General features: G+C 39.7%; 1 protein-coding gene across 1 annotated transcript; it reads left to right on the forward strand.

Moving 5' to 3' along the window:
• Positions 1–3,226: 3,226 nt before the first annotated feature.
• Oatp33ea (Organic anion transporting polypeptide 33Ea) lies at positions 3,227–12,654 on the forward strand. The gene is made up of 8 exons (XM_076782771.1): positions 3,227–3,413; positions 6,241–6,436; positions 8,226–8,651; positions 9,265–9,512; positions 10,084–10,354; positions 10,470–10,665; positions 11,081–11,637; positions 11,755–12,654. Exons 2-8 carry the CDS (start codon positions 6,256–6,258, stop codon positions 11,925–11,927), a joined length of 2,052 nt encoding a protein of 683 aa, XP_076638886.1. The 5' UTR covers positions 3,227–3,413; positions 6,241–6,255; the 3' UTR covers positions 11,928–12,654.
• Positions 12,655–15,158: the final 2,504 nt, after the last annotated feature.

The raw sequence follows: 15,158 nt of genomic DNA on the forward strand, positions 1-15,158 counted from the left end.
TCGCGCGATGACTCGATCGTAAAAATTGTAACACCGATACTTCGACGATGTCGTGGATAAATGTTCGCAAAAATTAATTGAAAAGTTAAATTTCATTAACGCGTCGAACCTATATACATCGAATGATAAAAAAAAACTTTGATCGATTTTCCTGATCCTCGCGTTGCCGACGCCATGATTCATCGATCCGCAGAAGAATTCGTTCGTCCAAATCTTACAAGTGATCTGGTGCCTTAATTAGCACGAACGAATAGTCTTAATGGTTAGAAACTAGTCAGTGATTCGTTAGCGTGAAACTATTCGCTAACGCGTGTACAGGGGTTGAAACTAAATGGAAACGATTACGACGGGAGGAGAAGAAAACTGAAGGAGATATATAACTAGCTAGCGCGAAGGGAGAGGGAGGATCGGGCTATGAAGAATGAGACTGTCTAGTCCTAAACCCTTCGAGACCTTAGACGAGGTTAACTCGATTCGTTAGAATTTTAAGTAGACGTTAATACGCATGAAGTAACTGAGAAAAGAAACCAAAAGTCTTGTAAAAAGTTAGCGAAAGAGGCGCTGTTAGGAAGGATTAATGTTAAGTATTAATTATTACATAATCGATCGATTAAGGTAATAGGAAAATAAATTAATACTATTGATATTATATTATTATTATTATTACTTATTAATTATTATTATTATTATTGCTATTATTATTGATAATATTATTATTGTCATTATTGATTATTCATTATTGTTCATGTACTTAACGACGAAACAAAAAGAATACGCGAATCGCGCGAATTTATTAAGAAGCGAGAGAAGAAAAAAAAAGAATCTTCCGTCGCGATGGAAGGAAGAACCGAAGTCCATAATGAAACCGCGAGCGTAATCTGATCGCGGTTACCATGATCCTTTCGAATATCCTACGCTCTTAGGATTTAACGGTTGTAATATATCATCTGTTATCTTCAGTAATATTACTATTATACGCTCTATCGATAAGGTTAACGAGAGGAAACGAAAAAACGTATATTGTCTCCGAGAGAAAGAAAATAAGCGAAACGTGTTTTTGTCTCACGATGGATCGCGACTCTTGTTGTCTGTTGCTTTCGCACGTCACCTGAACTCTTCGTGAGACGACGAAATACGAACTTTGATTACTGAAAAATTGAACAAAAAAAAAAATGAAATAAAACCTCAATTTTCACAAAACAGAAATCGTGTATTGTTCCATCCCCATCGTGTCGTCGTGATGTTTTTAATATCGAAAGTCAAGTTAGGTTTGGAAGCAATGGTTTCGAGTCTCGATCTAACTATCGAACGATCGTGCGCTTTTGATCTATTGCGATAAAAGGAACTCTTTTTACTAAGTAAATTGCACGTAGCTCGTATTTGGTATCAATTTTCGATATCGATAGTTTCGTAATGAACACTGATCGATACCAATACCGTATAAAGGTCTATTTATATCTACGCGACGAGTCACGAACGAGCTGAGCTGAATGAGGCAAACCGATAGTGTTTTATCATTATTTTCAATTATTCATCAGTATACATATGCAAAGCCCAACTGCACTCCAGTAGTTTGTACAGTCATTTTAAAAAACTTGCAACTCATACGAGCCTTGACACGAACGAGGTTTTTATGCAATAATCGAGGTTCTACTGTGCCATAGATAAAGATCTATATCAAGTATAAATATTGATTACCGATGTTAAAAAGGAAAATTTAGAATTCTTTATTAAGACGAAATATTAAAAAAGAAACAGATTTAATATTTTTAAAGTAAAGCTGTATGTAAACAAACTTAAGAACGATGTTAGATTTGCAAAAAAATATCAAGACCAATGTAAATATAAATTGTACAAGAGAAAAATTAAATATAAATTTTCCTTACGTTAGAATAAAATAAGATTAATAGCGACTCGTTACTTAAGTAGTTTGATATCGAATTGCTTGAATATCATCGACACGTATCAATTTCAACGTTAACTATGGGTACATTCACAGCTGTTCCTCAGTGAATGTTCTTTTCCTCCTCTTGCGATAGAGGCGAGTGACTTCGTCGTCTCGATGGTACTCGATCTTGTTGTTTTTCACTGACTAAAGATAATCCTAATGGCCTTGCGGAATTGGACGTCGAGCGTCGCGGCGTGCTGCAAAAACGAGCATTAGGGAAACCGCCCTCGACGTCCAACGAAGTTAGGCCCGCGACGACGGAGCAAAAATAACCGATCGCGCCTTTTGGCGAAATAACTCTAGGGTTTGGCTCCGTTTACGAGTGCCCATAGATTCGTCACTCCTCGAGACCGCCATTGCAATTCGATACGAAATTCGGTTCAAGAGAAGCGCGATAAAAATTTCTTACGCTAACCCGACTACTATTCCCTTATATTAAATTAAAAAAGAACAATTTAAATAACTTGAAGTAACAAAAATATATTAAACATCATATCCGTACAATTTCAGACTTATTTATTAAAAATTAAAAATGAATTTTTAAAAAAAATCGGCAAGTTAGGTGCAGAAATTTTTCAACGAAATTAAAAAATTTCAAATCGTTCTAGGAAAATTATTTTCGATCGAGGGGATCAATTACAATCATTTTTGGTGAATAGACACACCCCCGAAATTCTACGCACTTTCGAGAAAAAAATTTGAACATGTGCTGAAATTTTTCTGAAGATTATTTAAAGATTTCAAGATTATTAAAATACGTAAGAATGTAACTCATTGATAAGTGCACCGCAAATCCTCTATTTTAAGTTGTAATGCATCATTTATTTAAAAAATAACTTGGCGAAAATGTATTTGCGACTCAAAATCGGTGTTATCAGATCGCACACCGGGGCGAAGAACATATGCGAAACTATAAGAAGAACGCAGTCATTAGCTCATATTATTTGCTATGTAATTGATAATTATATTAGAGGATCTATTCCAGAAGAAGACGCAAAAATCACCTCTCAATTATTAGGTCGGTATGACAGTAAATTTGGGCCACGAAAGTTCATAAGGCGTAAGGTTTACTCGTATACCTTGTCTGTGGTGGAATATTAGTACAGACTGCAACCAACTGCAATACCTTCTGAATAGGGGTCTCACGGTCATCGTGAGCAGTTATGATAAGATGTCAGCACCGTTGCTCCATTGATAATGTGTCCTCTGAATGACGCCCCCGCTTATCATTCGTTTTGATAGAGAAATAGTAGGGGAGCATTGCCATTGACAGAAGAGCGAGGCTCAGTTATCCCGCGTTTATTCGCGTAAACTAGAGCGCTCATAGCGCTCGGTGATTTTTTAGTAACTCGACGAACGAGGGAGGTCACGAGCAAGGAAAGACTCGAGGATCGCGATCCAGATAGGACTCGCGACCTGGAAGTCCTTCCTAAGTCCATGCGGAAGCACGTGGCCTAAGGTCAAGGTGAGATTAATCAAATTCTCGCGTGTTTTCGCTTCCTTCTTCGGCCTGGCTTACGTCGTCCGTTCAGACACCGTTTAACGTTTTCTATCGCGAATCGTTTCTGATCGTTTCTCCGTCCGACAGCTTACTCATAGATCGTCCATCGCGAACTAACTAAAAAACACATTATTCCGTTACATAAACATCCTTGGAAACGTTCACAGAGCTTGCTTTCGGTATTTAAAAAATCGTGGAAACTGTCGTTCGGTTTCCAAATTTTCGATCGACTTTTCTTTTCTCGGTAGACATAGAATTATTTTTTACCGTCGCGTTAAAATTAAATACCCTCTTCGAGATCGCGATCGTTTGGACGTATTTTCTCAAAGCGTTCGATACGAATTCTTACTGGTCGCGAAGCTTCGACGTCGTCAGCCTTCAATCTTGTTTGAAATCATTTCGAACCGACCGTCGCGAATTATCCTGAAATTAACAATGGCACTGTACGAATCAGCATTAAACAGTTACGGCTGACCGTTACGTCATTACGGAAGACGTTTTTCGCCGATGTCCACCGTAATCGATGATCGTCCACCGATATCTCTGACGTACGCGACCCGTTTTGTGCATTATTTTATCGTCGAAAGATATTCGCGTGTCGATTCGAGCGCCGACGTTGCGAAATCGTTCGATCGAGCGAGTCTGTCGCGCAGAAATCGTTCTTAGCGAATCGTTGATGCCAATTATCGAAGCAATTTGCTTTCTGCTGTTCGTGTTGTTCGTGCCCTTTTCCCCGTCTTCGCGTAGCTTTAGATCCGATTACCTAAATTGACGATAATAAACGAAAACGAGATTACGCTGAATTTTACAAATTCGTCGACTTCATTTATTTTTATCTTCGCGGCGGATCGTTCTTCTCGTTCGAGCTTTCGGTTCTTTTTGGTCGAGAAAGCCTGTCGCGAGGTCGGGTTCGCGATTCTTAGCGTCTTGTAGCACGACCAGGCGGAAGTAACAATCGACTGGAACTCCGTATTAATGCAGTCTCCGAGCGTCACAACGAAATCTATACCCAGTTAAATTGCAATTGCGTAATCATCTCAGGTGCCCGTGGTGCACGCGACAATTACGTAGGGAATCGTCGGTAAATAAATCTGTTATGTCGAACGATTGCAAAATTTTTGGAATAAATTGGAATAGTGTTGCTCCAAACGAACAATAATGTAACTTTTCAAACGTTAAATATTGAGTTCGTAGTTTTAGCTGTAGGTGTAAGAATGTAAAATACATACTTTATATTTATGTATTCGTAAATTTGCATAACTTTTTTATTTTTATTTCTATCGTTTCTTTATTGTGTTTCTCCCCCTGCAGACTCACTGTTTCCACGTCTAAAATCTAAATGCATTTTACCTGCTTCGTATTCTTAATTCTATAGTTTAAACATACTACTCGTTATATCGTCAAGACCAGAGTTAATCATAGAATTATTCATGTTAAACAGATACAACAACATATTCTAATTAGGTGCAATATATTCATCGCTCTACAAACAATGTGGAAGTTGCAATTTGTCGCGGACAAACGCAATGGGATTTTTTTTAGCGTTTAAAATTTTATTGAAGAACAAAACAGAAGTCAGCAAATACTTTATCCCATAAATTTACAGTGTGAAATCAACAAATTAATATACACGTGGTCCTATATAACAAATTTGTGGATAGCCCATTAGCATTAGCGTTTAAATACCTTTTTTTGGAATGGTGGTAAATGATTTGAAATTACGTGAAAAGTAAAGACGCTACACGGTTCTAATTGCTCTTGAAAGTCTCCCGAATATAGTGATGTACGATTTATTAATTGTTTTTGGTCTCAAATAGTCATAAATTAATGTCAAAGTTTAAAAAACTGCCAATGCGCGTGTTTTTACAAAAAGCTCTTTATCTGGCGCAAAAACTCTAAGCAGTGTCGGATTCTGTAGACTTTGTTGAAGCAGAAATCATCCACACGAAGTGAAACTTCGATTCGAACAAGTAAAGAAAATATAAGTCGTCGACGCGTGTGCGTCAGTTTGCCGCCATGCGATCAGACGCTCGATTCTCGATTCTATCGATTCGACAGGATCGAAGCTATGCGTAACCAATATCGATGGAAGCGTTCAATGGGGCATCCACTTCGTATAAATAATTTAATAATCTACACCTTGACTATTTTCACTATTATTGTTTTGGCAAAAGTACGTGTCATTAATTTACCTTGAAATAAATCACTTTAATTTACGATTTAGAACGGATAATCCATGCATCGTCGATGTCCGAGTTAATCAGATATACTATTGATAACAGAATCTATCGTACAAGGCTGTTATCTAGCAAATGTTTATTCCAAATCGCGCGTTAGACTATAAATAATTCCAATTCGATGGAAGTGTAATACTTGATCTTCTCGATACGAATCGACAGGCACTGTTAATTTTACTTATCGCATCGCCTATCAACAGTTAACGATTGTTTTCGTTAAACAAATTCACGATACCAGACCAAAACAAGAAGACGAAAACATTAAATATAAGTATAAATATTATGTCAGAATAAATTTTCGTTTCATTTGGTGACGAATGGCACCTCCAGTTTATTGTCTGTCCTGGGAAATTAATTCAATTAAAATTTTATATTGTATAAAATAAATAAATGAAATACAAGGGTGAGGGAAAAATTATAATTGAAAGAACCTTGTGTTCTTGTGTTTTAAAGTACTTTTCAGATAAAAAATGAGCCAGGTAATATCATTTTTCAAATTTAATGAATTTACTGATTCGTCGAGCATAGAAAAACCGGAAATTTAAATGTTACAGCGCTGTCGGAGGGATATGAGCAAAGGTTGTGGAATTTGTGGGATTTATCCCCGGTGGCTGCGACATCGTGCCACCCCAAAAAATTTCATCGCTGTGTACGGTCTTCTTGGCACTGTGCAGGCGATGGCCTTCATTTACATCGTTGTCACCCTCACGACTCTGGAGAAAAGATTCAAGATACCTAGTCGCACAACTGGTACGCGTATTTCAACATTATTAATCGACTAGTTTCGTTTCTTCTCCGAAGTATATACTTTCCCCTTTTGACGTTTCGTCGCACTATCAAAAGTCATAAAGATAATTTGAAGCGCTTAAATTAAGCGAGACATCCTGCGTGACAACTTGTCGGTTGTAAAAATGTAGTCTAAAAAATTATTTCGCCGTATCAACTTGGACGAAATATCTTGATTATATTTTTGTAACGAGTATCGCATTGTCGTTTCTTTAATATTATATTTGATAACGTGTTTCTACTCGTTGGGCATTTTATAATAAATGCAATAAAAACGATAAGCAAAATAAATAAACGCGATCGAGGCTCGTGAAATCCTGAAACGTTGGAGTGTTTTGGGTTTCTTATCTTCTCAGCGATTGCTCTTGTCACCAAAGCCGAATAGTCGAGTGTCGCGAGTGTACTTGTTAAAATACTCGTACTTGCACACCCACACGCGTACACAGTCGGCCACTAACAAAGATAAACCGTACGTCGGTGTGCGTTCGTCTAGTAGGTAAGTGAGTAGTGTGTCGCAATCATAAAAGTGAGAAATCTGTCGTTAGAGCAACGAGCGCTGGACACGCACTGCGAAGAAATACGGATGTGCATTATACGAGTTTATTGTTAGTCATAATATACTCCAAGGGTACATACACGAAATGCATTCAGAGACGTAGCAAGCCTCGCGTTCGATTTCTTCCCGATGAACTTTGCTCCCGCGAAAAACCAGAGGAATCGTATTTAGAAATAAAATATTATGCCAGAGGGTGGAAACGAATAAACACTACACTATATCAAACTTTAATGCTTGAGACATCCATTAATAATGACAGATGAAAGGGATAACGAGTTTGTCAGATCAAATCAGAATTGAAAAATTATTATAATCTCGTCGAGCTCGAGTTTCTTCGAATATTTGTGATACCGTCAATACGAAGTCCACGAATTCTTGGTCGATTCGTCACTGTCGTACAAAAATACAAAATTATTATAGATAAAAATTTAAACCTCCGTTCGTCCATTATTTGAGAAAAATTAAAAATCATACAAAACATTTTACGAAAAAAAAACAAAGCAAAATACAATTAGTGGTTATCTAACGTACGAGTAAAATTTTGCCTATCTCCGCTATCAGTCGTTACTCGGCGCGTTGGTGTTTTGCAACGGAAGATTATTTACGTTTGCTTGTACACAATCGAATAAATGTTAATTGCGCGTGTAGTTGCTTCGTGCGAAATCGATACGGTCCTTCTACAGACAGGAGCATTATATTCATCCAAGTTCGTGGTTTTACGAGGTCGTCGTTGCGTTTGATCGATCGACGTCTACGCGGACTCGTTGGAATTCGATATCGATTTAAAACGACATAGTCGAACCTCGATAATTCGAATCGCGAAAGAAGCGAAAGAATTATAAAAATTTCGAGGTAAAAATTTGAACTGTAGAGCTCAAAAATAACTGTTTCAAACTGTTATAAATTGAAACAGTGAGAAGCGAAATGTTGTAACTGTTTTGGATATATCGGTTATGGTTCTGCAACTGTTACTTTTCAGTTCTGTTACGGTTCATAGTTTTTATTGAATTTATGAAAATATTTTTTCTTACGATTACATTTGTTGATATGATTTTATCATTTCTTCATTCCTATGACTTATATCAACATTTTTGCGGTCTTGGTAACCGTTTCAAGGACCAAAACGACGAAAAAGGGACGACATAGGGTATTATTATCGTTATTTTGAAACTCGTTTCGAGCAGTATTATTTTTCAGGATTAATTCTTTCCGGGAACGAGATCTCTCAAATTTTGTCACTGATATTAACCTACTACGGAGGCTCTGGACACCGTCCAAGATGGATCGCGATCGGCGTGGGTCTCAGCGCGTTCTCGTGCCTCGTCCTCGCGCTTCCGCACTTCCTGTTCGGTCCTGGCAGGGACGCGCTGGCGTTGACGAAGGAACACCTCGATCAAACTCTGTTGAACAGCACCACGGTCCCCGAGGACCTGGCGATCTGTCCCCGCGTCGTAAAACCGGAACGCTGCGACGAGGAAACGCTGCTGGACGTCAGCATCCTTCCACGACTGTTAGTGTTTCTCTCGCAGTTCATCCTTGGTATCGGCACAACGCTCTACTATGGTCTAGGCCAGCCGTATTTGGACGATAATACCAAAAAGAAAAACACTCCTATGCTTTTAGGTAAGCTTGCATTTTGTTACGACCAGAGAGCAAACGTTTATTCACTGACTCACAACAGTCAAAGTTCGTTTGATTTTAGTATGTTTATCGGAGGAAATTTCTACGAGAACTTGAATCGTGTGAATAATTATTTTTCATACTATCTTTGTGAGAGCATTCTTCGCTATTATTGCTATATTACTTTCTTCGAGAAATATTTTTCTCTATCCAACGCTTTCATAACGTAAAATTTCTTTTCCAAATATATCATTTATCGATTCGGTGAAAGAAATTCTTGAAATATCTTTAATATTTACTTAACGATTATTGTTTGAACGCAGACACTCGCTGGTCCCAGTGTAGGGGGATCGAGAAAAATTCCAATAACGTCAGAGGTAGGGGAAGTTAGTCAACGCTATACTTCGACGGTAGGTCGCCATAATGACGCATTTATGCGTATCAGGGTTAGTAATTGCATTTCAAGAATGGTTCAAAGTAGATACGTGTCTGCGAAGCAAGACGGTCGTCTTTGCTGGAATTTTTCACGACCTCCCTAGAATAAATATTTGTTATATTTGTATAATATATATTTGTCTAATACTCGTAAATGAATAATTTATATTTTGTCGATCAGGTTTCACGTTTGCTCTGAGAACGGTCGGTCCGGCTATAGGATTTCTGTTGGGTTACGGTTGCCTCAGCCTATACATAGATCCTGCTTTGCATCCTGTGATCACCAAAAACGATCCACGATGGCTGGGCGCATGGTGGCTAGGATGGATCATTTTAGGTGTCACGATGGGCATGTTTGCTATCCTGATAGCCATGTTCCCGCGTGATCTGCCCACGAAGAAGACCGTCGCAAACGACACTGCCAAGAAGGTAAATTTGAAGTTTGACGTTGTTTTGGTGAATCCAAGTTATGTTTCATCTTTTTTTCCTCTTCTTAGACTCGATAAATAAATTGTTTAACGGTTCTCTGACTTGGTTTTGTTGCTTGCATTAAGTTGAACATTCAGTTTATCTTTCAATTCCAATAGATGTGGTCTTCTTCTATCGGTTCATTAGAATTTTTCTCTTACTTTCTTCGATTGTTTTGCGAAACCTACCCGATCGTTGATCAGATTTTTTTTTAATGACTTTCTACAACTTCCACCAAGGAATGGTTTTCTAATTTTAGTTCTCTTATTTCCAGAAGCTTCTTTCAAATTGTTAATTCAAATTCTTAAGTATTTCATTGATCTTGGTTCCATTTAATTGTCTGTTCCTTTTTGACCAATAGTTTGTGTCAATCAAGTTTAGAGTCTCTGATACTCGAGGAAGGCAGTAAAGGTTTTGAAAAACAATAAAATAACAATTTAAAAGAAAATTCCATGATTAGAAATTTTAATATAAACAAATCGAGATAGAAAAATATGTTTGCGAACTGTAGCTGTCTTTTTATATTCTCTAGGATGGTAGCATACCACTGAAACTGCATTTGACCGCTCAAGAGCGATATATGACACCGATGGAACCGAGGAAGTCGCTCGAGACGGAATACATACCGACTATTCGTGAATTTCCAACAGCCATGAAAAGGTTGCTAACAAATTGGCTGTTGACGTTCAACAATCTAAGCGGAGTGTTTTACGTGTTGGGTGCTTCGGCTTACATAACATTTTTGGCGAAATATCTCGAAGTTCAGTACAGTACGTCTGCTGCTGGCGGTACAGTCATTACAGGTATTTTTATTTCATAGTTCGTTTGTTTCATATTAGTTTATGAACGAAAAAAAGGTAAATAGAACCTTAAAGGGTAATTGAATACCATTTAATTAATTAATTTCTGTACTCAAAGGTCCGATATCGTTGGTGGGTATGGTATTGGGATTCCTGTTCTCCGGACTGACTATTAGCAAATTCAAACCTGGACCTAGGCCACTGCTCGCATGGAACGTGTTTGTTGGTGTCTGTTTCGTCGCCGGTCAAATACTCTTCATATTCCTCGGTTGCTCCGACGTCGGCTTCAAAGGCCTCGACTTAGAAACTATGCAGTGAGTACGTTTTCTCCTTCATCGAGAATAAATAGTTAGACTAATAACCAACTGATTTCGACTCACCGCTTCGAGATCGAATTCAGAATAGAATTATCATAAAGAATTCTCGTAAACTCAAGGTTTCATCGTGTGTTAGAAAAATTAAAGAGACTTGCATTGTTATGGCGTTGTTAGTATATCATGAGAATTTTACTACTCAATTATATTATTCACCGATGAAACATCTAAAATATTAAAATACTCTATCAACGATACACGAGTATTCTACCAGTTTTAGTTTTACCTTTTTTTTTTATTCAGTGCTTAGTCACTTTACACCACTTATCCGGATTTACATATTTTAACATAACGTTCTTCTGCGATTATTCTGCCAAATGGGAGTGAAATTTAGTCGTGCAATGGTTTCTTTCAGAATGAATCTGTCGTTCAGTTGCAACCAGGATTGCAACTGCGACGGCGTGAAATATTCCCCGGTTTGTCACGAGGCGTCGAAGACGACGTTCTTCTCGGCCTGTCACGCGGGTTGCCGGACCATAATCAACGACAAAGAATTCGGTAGCTGCAGTTGCCTTCCTCTGTCCTACTCGTTGATTCTCGACGACCACTTCCGGCAGTCGGCGAGCCAGCCAAAGTTCGACAAAGTCAGGGCCGGGCCGTGCACCAGCGACTGCAGCCGCCCCTACCTCCTCTTCATGGTTCTCACGTGCGTCATACAGACGTTGGCGTGTTCCGGAAAAATTGGTAACGTCCTGGTGAATTATCGAAGCGTGGAGAAGAGGGACAAGAGCTTCGCTCAGGGCATCACGTTGATGACGATCTCTTTGTTCGCGCTGATACCGGGCCCAATTATTTACGGAGCCATCATCGACTCGACTTGCTTGATCTGGGAAGAGTCCTGCGGGACCAGAGGGAACTGCTGGTTCCATCACGGACGGAACTTCCGGTATTTGGTTAATATAACGTCGGCGGGTAAGTTTCTCGTTCGTCGATCGATTCATAAAAATGAAACTGCCCAATCGGGACACGTCGAGACTATTTTCAAGTTAGAAAAAAAAATATAATTACATAGAGCTGGACAATTTTCAGGATTCTCGATGATAGGGGTGCTGTTCGACGCGGCGGTTTGTTATCTCGGGAAGGATTTGGATCTGTACGGCGCCCACGACGTGGACAGACGCCACGAATTCGTCAAAGAAGACACCGCGGCGTCGATCGCCGATGGCGAGAAGAAGAAAGAGATAAACGGGAACGTCAACTGAACGAGCTGACTGGGGTTGATATTTAAATTTATAAAATTGAGATTACACCGAGAACTGTTTGGTACCTGAACGTTAGAATCATGATCAATGTCGAGCGTGAAAATATTACGAGATTAACTAGGAACGCGTAAGATACCTTTTTAGTACATTCCATATATTCGAATTTATAGACTTTACAGATTTAAATTAGAATACTCGAACGACGTCGATCTACGTTTATAATTTACGTTCGAAACTTCTCAGACTATTCGTGCGATTGTACAATCACTAATTGTTTGTAAATAAAATACGAATTTTTATTAAACTTGTGATCGTCTGCGTCGTATTTCCGAGAGAGTAACTTTCGCGCTGCCCCCGTTAAGTCTACGATAAACAAACCGTAATGCTCTACGAGACACCGGCGTCTGACCCGATTATATAAAAATAAAAAATAAGGAAATAGATTTTCCGGGCGTTGCTCCCCCTTTACGAGCGATTATTCAGTCAAGTTCGAGTCAACTCGCGCAGATTCGCCTACGCTATTTTAAGACGCTCTCAACGTTCACAGCTTGTGTTCTTTATAGTTAACTGTAATTTAAGATTTCAGGTGCAAATCGCGTCCTCGAGAGGACGATCCAGGATATTACGACGGAAACAGATACTCACGGAAGCAAGAAATAATAGGTTCCTATAATGTTATAAAAATAATAATTACTGCGATATCGAATAAATACGATTGTTAATTATATTTATTCAGAGACATCAATTATTCTTTAGCAAATTGAAGACCTCGACGTCTCTTGATCTATCAATCAAGATAAAAAGACTCCGACTCGAGATATTATATAAAAATTAATAAACGCCTTTTCCAGCTTGCCATTACTGAATCGTATAGGGTATCTTGTAGCTATTAAAAAAATGTTCGTACAAAAGTTGTTTGGTAGGACAGGCTACTATTTCTATTTCTAAAAATCTTCAATACGATTGTGCATTTACGTTTCCTTCAAAAAAGAAGAGCCCACACCATAACAGATTTTACGTTTCATTGTTGAATCCAATCCATAAGAAAATAATTAGTACTACACGATATAGCCTGTTCTTTTGTTTTTTAATAACCACAATTCTTTTACGAGATATCCCGCTGTACTCGCCTGACCAAGACACCCTGTATATCGTCAAATCCTCCACTATAAAGTCCGTTTCCCCTACGAATGAGATCGACAACGAAACAAGCGACGCCCACCGCCTTTTTTGCAGCATAACAAATAACTTAATCTAATCTTTCAGATCGTAAACTTAAGCGAGCGTGTCGATAAAGCGACAGAAGCAACTTCTCTCGACAGGCTAGATAACCCCATCAGCGTGAAACGCGACATCGAAGGACGGAACGGGTCTTGAGTTTGAGTTCCGGTTAAGTCCCCCGCAAATAGGGCGTAATGTCGACCGGGGGGGGGGGGGGGGGAGGTGGTCTGGGCGTACGAGGAACAGCGAAACGAAAAAGGAAAAGGAAAAGGGTGGAAGTATAGTTAAATCGGGCGATCGATGATACCGGTTGATACCCGAGGTGGAGAAAGAAAGCGGTAGGAAATGGGGTAAGGTCTTAAGGGTTGTTTTCAGGCCTGCGTTCCCGAATTCTGGGCGGAGGGTTGACGTCGCGGTGCAGGGACCTCCGGTAGTCAGGGGATTACAAACCCGCGAGGCCGAAAGTAAAAAGGGAGTTTTTGTTTGAGAGCCTTTTAATTTTTAAGCCCGGCCAGACCGAGCTCCGGAGGAGGCCCAGCCCCGTAATGAATTCCACGACGTTCTTATGACGTCAGGACGTCTCTATCGATCGCGTCCTCAGACACGCTCTTTGGAGGATGCGCTTTGGCATTACCCGAGGATTAAGTGCCCTGCCTTATTCCTCCGTAAATAAAGAAAAATCGCGGCCACGATCGTCGCGCGTACCCCGCCGTTTCTCAGGAGTCTCTGTCCCTAGGCCGTGACGCCTCGCGAACTAGGGATTTTCTTGCTACCCGAGCACCGCGCACCGTGACGATCGGCCAGGCTTCCGACGAAGCCAGGATTCAGGAAACGAGGAAACCCGTGCTGCGCTCCTTTGATTGCGATACGCGACGATTCTTTGCTAATTATGCGCAGCTGCGCGCCTCGCGGACATTCCGAGCGAAAAAGAACTCAACGATCGCGATCTACAGGGTACAATCGCCCCTCGATGTTTCGAGTTAACGAGGTCTTCTACTGTAAACCGAAAAAAGAATTCGATTTTTTTAATTTTATGCATTTTCTCAAGAAGGGAAACCACAGTGACGACTGAAAATCTTCTAAATTATTTTTACAGGAAACGACTTGCATCGTACGATGTATTAGAAAATATACGATTCCATTTAAAAAAACATTAATAATATTCGTATATCCTCTACATGTTTACTTACGAGAGAAAAGAATTACAATACATTATGCACCCCTTGAAATCATTTAATTTTTGTCTCAAACATTTTTCGATATCATTACAGTCTACATTACAGTCGAAACTAAATTGTCTGCCAATATCGGTTTTACGCAACAGTTGTTGGGAATAAAAGTTCTTCGTGGCTGTTTCAAGAACTGGAACTGATACCTTGTTTTCAACCCCTGCTGGTTGGCAACCTTACGCAAAATGGCGAGATTGCCGACCGTTTCGTGACCTAACCTCCATAGAATATGTTGAAATTAATATCTAAAATCGAGACTAAGAATAAACAGGGATTGGGACAAGCAACGTGTCTGATAAAATGCAGACGTTACGTAGTTACGTGTCGCTGTCACGGATAATCGACTTCGAACTCACCGACATTCGACAGTTTTCATCGTGACTGACCGCTGGAAACGACGCGAACGCGTTGTCGCGATCGCGCAGGTCAGCAACGCGATGCAAAGTTTTGTCGTCGTGTGTACACAGTGCATTGTACATGACCCTGACCCAACTTTCATATAGACCTCATCAACGTCTTCTAAGTCGAGGTACAGTCTGATCTAGACTGCCGTCGACAATGCGGATCGGACGAGGATAGACGTACGCAGCGCGGGCAACCGGAAGTGACCGGTTTCAACCGTCTTCTTGGTCGTTTCAGCGTATAATTCCTTTCTGAACGATCGATCAAGGACCGTTCATCGATGGTCACCGTTGTTTTCCGAACCTGTGCCTTTCGTATTTAACAATCAGACGTTCGACGATATTAGGGGTGAAATGAATTGTCGAGGCTGGTGACGCCA

Source organism: Colletes latitarsis, chromosome 2 (assembly GCF_051014445.1).
Source record: "Colletes latitarsis isolate SP2378_abdomen chromosome 2, iyColLati1, whole genome shotgun sequence".
In the NCBI taxonomy this organism is placed as follows: domain Eukaryota; kingdom Metazoa; phylum Arthropoda; class Insecta; order Hymenoptera; family Colletidae; genus Colletes; species Colletes latitarsis.

Coding starts and splice junctions, on each gene's coding strand:
- Oatp33ea (XM_076782771.1), top strand. CDS start 6,256: ATGAGCAAAGGTTGTGGAATTTGTGGGATTTATCCCCGGTGGCTGCGA. Junction 8,652..9,264: donor AAACACTCCTATGCTTTTAG/GTAAGCTTGCAT, acceptor TTTGTCGATCAG/GTTTCACGTTTGCTCTGAGA. Junction 10,355..10,469: donor TGGCGGTACAGTCATTACAG/GTATTTTTATTT, acceptor CTGTACTCAAAG/GTCCGATATCGTTGGTGGGT.